At 34.5% G+C, this 7954-nt stretch overlaps 2 protein-coding genes across 2 annotated transcripts; one reads left to right on the forward strand and one right to left on the reverse strand.

Annotated features, from left to right (window-relative positions):
* Positions 1-465: 465 nt before the first annotated feature.
* Positions 466-3152, forward strand: LOC18050980 (photosystem I assembly factor PSA3, chloroplastic). The gene is made up of 3 exons (XM_006446414.2): positions 466-890; positions 1020-1184; positions 2546-3152. The coding sequence occupies exons 1-3, from the start codon at positions 510-512 to the stop codon at positions 2864-2866; spliced, it is 867 nt and encodes a 288-aa protein (XP_006446477.1). The 5' UTR covers positions 466-509; the 3' UTR covers positions 2867-3152.
* Positions 3153-3501: 349 nt separating this feature from the next.
* LOC18050981 (formate dehydrogenase, mitochondrial) lies at positions 3502-7221 on the reverse strand. The gene is made up of 6 exons (XM_006446415.2): positions 7009-7221; positions 5983-6154; positions 4674-5214; positions 4257-4381; positions 3878-3990; positions 3502-3760 (listed from the first exon to the last, which is right to left on the reverse strand). Exons 1-6 carry the CDS (start codon positions 7096-7098, stop codon positions 3647-3649), a joined length of 1155 nt encoding a protein of 384 aa, XP_006446478.1. The 5' UTR covers positions 7099-7221; the 3' UTR covers positions 3502-3646.
* Between the last annotated feature and the right edge of the window lie 733 nt (positions 7222-7954).

A 7954-nucleotide genomic window follows, 5' to 3' on the forward strand; every position in this document is an offset into this window, starting at 1 on the left:
CTCTTTCTTCTTTTCCATGGCTTTCTACTCCCTATTTTTTTTTTAATATTTATAAAATACTTTCTATTACAATGTTCTCATTACAAGTTATTTTGGATGCAAAATATAGTACTGAACATAAATAACGAAATATTAATAACTAAAATTATATTAAAGAACTTATTTAACTTGACTTAATTATGTTATTGTAAATATGTATTAGATCTCTTAAAATTGAGTGTGTTAAATAATTTTATTAGTGTTTTAAGTAAATAAAATTAATTAATTTAAATATTTTTAAGTAAAAATATTTTTAGAATTTAAAAGAGTGTGTAAAATAAAATAAAATTTTTTAAAATTAATAATTTAATATATGAATGTATAAAATAATATAGTCTTTAAAATAAATTAATTAATTTTTACAATGCACATAGTCGTGCGTTTATGAATGTATAAAAATTATTTTAATAATATTTTACAATTTATTAAAGAGTGATGCTTGCCATCCGTATTTTCATAACTCAACTACAATGCTCACTCTATCTTCTTTGCAGACAAATCTTCAAGCCCAAATCTCAACCTGTTGCAAGCAGATTTCGCCTTCACTTATTCTTTTCCCTCAAATTCAAAGCAGCAACCCCACAAGGCTTCGAAAGCTTCCAAGCTCTTCTTCTAATGGAGGAGTCTTGTCTGTGAAAGCTTACATTGAGAACCAAAACTCCATCTCTAACTTTGCTAACAAAGTCATCGGTTCATTGCCTGTTATCGGTCTTTTCGCTAGAATCCTCAGCGATGAAGGTGGCGTTGGTGGTGATATTATTGACTTTGCTGAGTTTCGAAGAAGGGTAGGCAACAAATGTAGCATCAATGATTCTAAGGCCTTCTATGACTTTCAAGAACGCAGAGGCCGGGTAATATTTTTTTTTTAAATTTCCGCATATTCAATTTGATGATATTCAATTTAATTGCATTTCTTCAGTGATATATTAGGTATTGAATTGTAAAGTTGAGTTCTTGAGTTGGTTTTGCATTTTGGGTAGGCAGGGGATCCTTTGTATGTTTTGATATGCTGTTGGCTAGCGGCTGTGGGTGCTGGTCTGCTCAAATCTGAGGAGATTCTGGAGGGTGCAGCGAGGCTTCGCGTCTCAAATGATGTTGAATTTGAAGAGGAGACCTTCCTTGCTGCGATGAATGAGGCCAAAGAGGTTGGTTAATCTACTTGTCCCTTGTTTTCTGATCCCAATAAGCAAAGAGTTTAGCTCTTGTATTGAGTTCATTGGCAAGAAATTTCTTGGATGAGATGCCCAGTTATGTGAAAAAAAAAAAATTATAGTTTAAAAGCCACAGAATTTAAGTTGCTAACTCAAATTTAGCTCAAACTAGGCATCGTGCATCACTACTTGTTTTAGTTGCTTGTTTAGTACTCATTTACATTTAGCACCAACTATTCATCATAATAACTCTTTGTCATACTCATGCCCTTTGAGAGAGATGAAATGCTTTCAGGCTCTGTAGGATGTTAAGAGTACTGGAGCAGTAATCTTCTGAAGGTTCCAATTATAGTTGTGCCCATTGTTTTAGAAGATTACTGGAAAATTATATCTCAATCCAAACCATGGAAATGGTTTTTTCATTCTATTAGGTCGTTTTTCCAGAGGTTAAGCAGGATATTTAAGTTTCTTTAAACTCATTTCATGGCTTGTGCAATATGATTTTCGTCATCATCTTGACAGTTTAGGCTTGTACCATAAATTACATAATAGCATGTACGCGGGGAGCAAAAGGTTGTGCAAATCTTTAAAGTTTATTAAGAATAAGTAGATCCGAGAAATAAGATTATGAGTGTGGGATGTTGGATTGGAGATAAACTACAGCCGTAATTTGCTAGGAAATGAATTCTAGAAATGGATGTTTAGTAAATGAGTCAACAACAGTTCAAACTGTACTTTGTTGGTTTTTTGTGATGATTAAATTTTCCTTCTCAACATGTCAGTGATATGCCAAGTAATAATGTAATTAAAAGAGAACAAAAAGAATAAAGCTAAATACAATAGTATTAATAGATCTTGGTTCTTCTCTTTGTCATTATATTTATGACTGACACAAGCTACTTGGTAATCAGTCTTCAATTTTGGCCTGTAAAGATAAAGATCGAATTCTCCTGACATAACTGAAGGCCTCCCAGCCCTAAAACACAAACTCATACTAGAAGGAAGCATTTTTCAAAAAAGAATTGAGTATTGTAAACTTGCTTGGTTTTCATTCAGTGGCTCCAGGCAATTTGACACCTTAGACTTGCTAGATATATATATATATATATATATATTCAAGGCTTCTGATCATTTTACTGTTATGGAGGAATCAGAATCTGAGCATTATTGGTCAATCGGGTCAAAAGTTGGACTTTTATTGAGATATCAAGATATGTCTATGGACATCTTTCATAAACATTGTGATGAAGATATCCATTTGTATGTTGGCTCCTTGATTTAGTGTTATCTAAATTTTAAATTGCATTTTAAGGCATTCCTATACATTCTTAATAAAAATTATGTATATGATGCAGCGACGAGCTAAACTAAATGCTGTCACCCCAACTATCCCTATGGCAATTCGTGCTGAGAAAGCTCTTGAAGCTATTTATGTTTGTTGCTTCGGCAAGGAACTTGTTGAAGAGGAAGACGAGAGACTACTAGTGACCATACTTAGGGCTGTTTTCCCAACAGTTGAGCAGCCAGAGATAGAAAGGATTGTCAAAGACAAGGCAAGGAAAGTAGCAGAAGGCAGTGATGAGACCAATGTTCCAGAATCAAAGCCCCTACCAAAAGAAGCTGTCAAACAGCAAATGAAAGACCTTGAATTCTTGAAACAAAATAGTGAAACTTGAAAGTGTTGGCTTGTTAAGTACTAGTACATGATTAAAAATGGCAGATGAAGCTCGATGGAGTTTGTTTGTAATGAATGTAGCATGTAATTCCAAAAATTCTCAGTCATGTAACATAGAGGATAGGTATTTTCTGAAAATGCAGATCTCACTTAAAGAGATTTGATGCCAGTAAAAAGTAATGTAGACTGGAGAGTACTTCTTCTTTGTCTTTTTATTGACTTCTCTTTTGCAATCCAACCGGATGATCAGGTGACAAAAAGATCAATTTATGATATTTCGTTTTAAATGCTGCTCCATTCATTGTTGGTCTGATTTTGATTTAATATTGGGCAAGCGTTTAAGGTAGGGGTGGACCAAATTAGTATTTTAGGCTACTCCTGTAGGATTCGAATTCAGTTCATTGTTGATTTGATTTTGATTTAATATAGTGTTTATGGTAGGGATAGACAATGACCAAATCAGTATTTTTTAAGTTCGTCCTTCTGCAGGGTTCGAACTCTGGTGCGGTTAATTAAATAAAGTTTAATGAAAGCCACTCAACCAAACCCCTGCCGATAAGATAGTGGAGCAATATAACTCTGACAAATGCATCATAAAGAAATTAAGACAATACCTATAAAATGAAGCCTACCAAAAAAAAAAACATAAAATGAAGTTACTCATTCCAGGTGTTTATTATTCCATTGTTAAATGTAGAGTTTACAAACATAGGAACATTATTCCAGAAGGTCCTGTTCAACAGAGAATAAACTCAAACGATCAGTCTCTTCACACGTGAAATTATCGATATTGAGGTGCCAGCTCCCCCGCCTTCACTATGTAATTTTGAACAGGAAAATCTTCTCCCTTGAAGTATCTGTCAAGCATATCCTTGACTCCCGCAGCATAGCGTAGCTGCAGTATTTCAGTTCAGAATTCGATTTGTGAGAAAGAAATGAAGTAAAGAGGCGCATGAATTGTGAAATAAAGAGGCGCATGAATACGGGAAAAAAATGCAATGAACTAACATACCTGTGCATCAATAGTGGTCCCAGAAACATGAGGGGTCATTGCCTGATTTGGCATGTAACGCCAGGGATGGTCCTTTGGAGCTGGTTGTGGATTCCAAACATCACCACTATAACCTGAGAATCAAGTTAAAAAAGAAAAAGACATTAGATAAACAGAGGATATAACAGTGTAGATGTCCAGGCACTCTTCTTGATACTGCTGGCAGTCCACACAACAAATTAGGAATTTCCTTTCAGTTTTTCTGATTCCAACCCATCTAGGAGGAATGCATTCTAATATATATATTAAAAAAAAAAGGATAAATAAATAAACAATATGTTTTATACAGCATAGAGGGTTCAGCATTGATGGAACCAACTTTCAGTTGGCACTTAACTACCTGCAATGTGTCCACTAGAGCAAGCGTCAACAACAGCTTGTGTGTCCATGATTGCTCCTCGAGCATTGTTGACAATCAAGACGCCCTTCTTCATCTTTGCAATCCTATCTTTGTCAAACATCCCTCTGCAAAGCAATCCAATATTCTGATAAGTTAGACTGATATCATAAATTTGATTGACTACAAGAAGCTTGAATACAGTAAAAATTAGTTAGAAAAATATATAATTTGGCATTTTCTATCAAGCAACCAAGCTCCATAATCCAAATAAGAGTACCAATGGTAAGACGGTGACTTTAACAATGCACGCCAATCCAGCACTTAAAGATAAGCTAAAATTCAACAGAACAATTACTATTAGTTTGAAACCTGGAAACTTTAGTTCATGCAAGATCAGGGATGAGACATTGGTTTTACCTCGTCTTTTCTGTTAGAGGGGTGTTGACAACAACTATGTCACATTTGGGAAGCATAGTATCTAGATCCTCCTCAAATTTTGCTCCAGTCTCTTTCTCCAATTGAGGATCCATCTTCACCCGGTCATGATAAAGGAGGTTACAATTGAAAGGTTTAAGTCGTTGGAGCAACAGCTTGCCAATGCGTCCACAACCAACAGTTCCCACTGTCTTTCCTTCAAGATCATGAGCTCTATAAGCAACACCGGCAACATTCCATTCCCCACTGATAACTTGATGGTGTCCAGGTAAGAAATTACGGACAAGAATAAGGATTCTCATAAGCTCGTCCTCAGCAACTGAAACCACATTGCTTCCAGTAACTTCAGCAACAGTTAAACCAGCAGCAGCAGCAGCATTTAGATCAATATGATCAGAGCCAACTCCAGCAGTGAGAAGCAGTTGCAAATTTTTGGCCTTCTTAATCCTTTCCGCCGTAACATAGGCAGGGTGGAAGGGGGTAGATATGAGGACGTGGAGATCAGGAATATGTTTCTCTAGTTCTGCAGTTAAATCTCACACATGAAACATCAAAAAAGCTATTTTATGCTTATTACCTCAAAGAATCAACTACCAGGCTACCTAAATAACTTGACCAAACGAAAAAGCGTCAATCATCCAGGAAATTCCACTTAGCCAAGGCATTGCAGTTCTTAAACAAGCACTTAAAATCACATTATTTTTAGAGCTACCATTCAGATAAGACAGGGCTATAAGACCTTGTAACCAACATTGCAAGTATGATGAGTGCCCATACACAGTTGAAGTACTGTGAATATTAATCCATAGCTGCTATGGAATAGAATAACCAGTTGTCAAGAAGAGTGGGATTGAGGTGCCAAATGTATGGTCAGAGTCACTTCAGTAAACATTTTAGCTATTCTACTTTCAAAACTAAAGTACAAATATTTCCAAACGATCACGAACACAAAAACAGATGTCGGCAACAAAACCAATGTATAATTTATATTTGTAACTGGAAGAAAAAGAGCAACTAAAATCGTAGTCATGCTAGTTGATAAAATTCTTTAAAGTTCCATGAGCAGAATGCAAAGATAACTGCTTCTAACATCTGTTGATATCAACAACCAGCCTTGCCACCTGGTCCTCATATATTCAATCAGTAATTCAATTCAAAAACCAGCATTTTGAGTGCATAATCAATTTACACCGTACTACACTATAAGCTGGCATGTGACCAGCTGTGATTGGGCTTATTGATAATTTTGCATTTACATCCATAATGCATAGAGGTAAATTGATATACTAACCACAGTCTGGTCCCTCTTTGTCATCAGTGACAATATATTGGTGACCTTTCGATTCCAGCCATTCACGCAGACCACAGCCTCCCTCCACACAACCAAGAAAGTTGGGATTCATTGAAGCGTATTCATTGCCCTTGTAGAACACCCCAACAATCTTCTTACTTCCAGAAGAAGCCTGCTTGTAGTCATACTAAGAAATTAGATAACATAAACCATAGTAAACAAATTGGGCGGGGAGATAGTAAGACAGAAACAAATTCAAAGAGAACAAATTTATTATTTAAACATTTTCCAGCTTTGTCTCATGTATTTTAAGTTCTTAAAATGTTCCCCGTATTCAAATATATTACAACAATTTCTTATCTCTGATAAATCATAGTCCAACTTCATAATCACATCCATTAAACCGGTATAATCATTCAGTACGCTGCCTTAATTTTAAATAATTCACTTGGGTTTCTAGAGTAAATTAATTATATGCTGCAGATGTGAAAACTGAAGATCAAGATAATTTAGCAGATAATTGATAGATAATATAAGATACATGAACATTATTATTCTCTAACTAAACAAAACGAATAGAAATAACTTTTATCAAATTTCACGTGATTTTTTGGCCCAGCGGGCCCAGATCATGACTTAATGAATGTGTCACGTGCAATGTCACGTGGAACCACACTTTCGTCATGCGTTTGTTTGCCCCAAATTCCAAATCTACCCATTGCTTGGCACATAATCATCATCAACCACTTTGATGCTTGTACAACCTTTTTTTTTCTTTTTTAATTTTTTTATTTCTTCTCTAAATTGATAGATCAGCCATTAGATAATCACAAATCTCACTTTATCATTACATATAAATCATCTTATCCAAATAAAAATTTGATAACCATCGTCGTTTAAAAAAAAAAATGGCAAAAAATTGGTGATCTGAGCCTGCAGATGATGAAACTGATTTATAAATTTTAGTGACAATCAAAAATGAAAACGAACAAACGGTATAAAGTTCGAAGACCGTAAACAGCTTACATAGTGTCGAGAAAACCTCGACGATGAACGAAGATATCCCGACGAAGCAAAAGCGTTAATTGCAGAGCTAGCTACTCTCTTCATGGCCATCTCCCAATTATATAATTTGTCACTCACACTGCCGAGTCCTCACTAAAGCACAGCGTTTTTATAGGCGAAACCTTTTCAAGTTTTAACGGCAGCCTTTGACTTTTGCTTTTGATTACAATGGGAAATAGATAGAGAGATAACAATGAGTGAGTTAGCGCATGTTAAGATGGTGGGTCCACGCCATTGCTGAGGGTGGGACTTAGGCATGGCAATGGGGAGGGGAGAGGACTAATATCTCTGTATCCATCTTCGATATTTTACGTATGTTTCTGTTCTCTCTCCGTCTCCGTCACAATTATTTAAGAGAATTTTTATTTTCTTTCTGAATAATAATAGAGGATCTCTAAGGGTTCTCGATCCCCGAATAACTAATATATTTTTTTATTTTTTATTTGAGTTAATTATATTAAAATAAAAAATTTAAATAAAAGTAAAGTTCGAAAAATATCTTACATTAATATCTATTACAAAAGTCACATACATTAAATTAGTAAGTAACTCAGCACGTAAGAGATACAAATTTCTTTTACAAACTATCATGAATAAATTAATAGTCTAATACAAAATTATTATAAATAAAATCGAATTTATATTCAAAATTAGCTTTTTCAATGGTGGCGTGGGCACTTTATAAATGTAGACTATTTCTTTTACATCATAATAGTTAAGTCGGAGCAAATCAAGAGTAAATATTAAATTAAATTAGATTAGATATTAAAATTGTGATTCGATGTGGGCAATTATAACGTCTAAAACTAAATAAAAAATAGATTTAAATTTAAAATATTTAATGAATATTAAAATTAAAATAAGTGAAACCTTAAAAGCTTTAAAAGCCTTATATATTCTTTTTTTT

Source organism: Citrus clementina, unplaced genomic scaffold, assembly GCF_000493195.1.
Source record: "Citrus clementina cultivar Clemenules unplaced genomic scaffold, Citrus_clementina_v1.0 scaffold_2, whole genome shotgun sequence".
In the NCBI taxonomy this organism is placed as follows: Eukaryota; Viridiplantae; Streptophyta; class Magnoliopsida; order Sapindales; family Rutaceae; genus Citrus; species Citrus x clementina.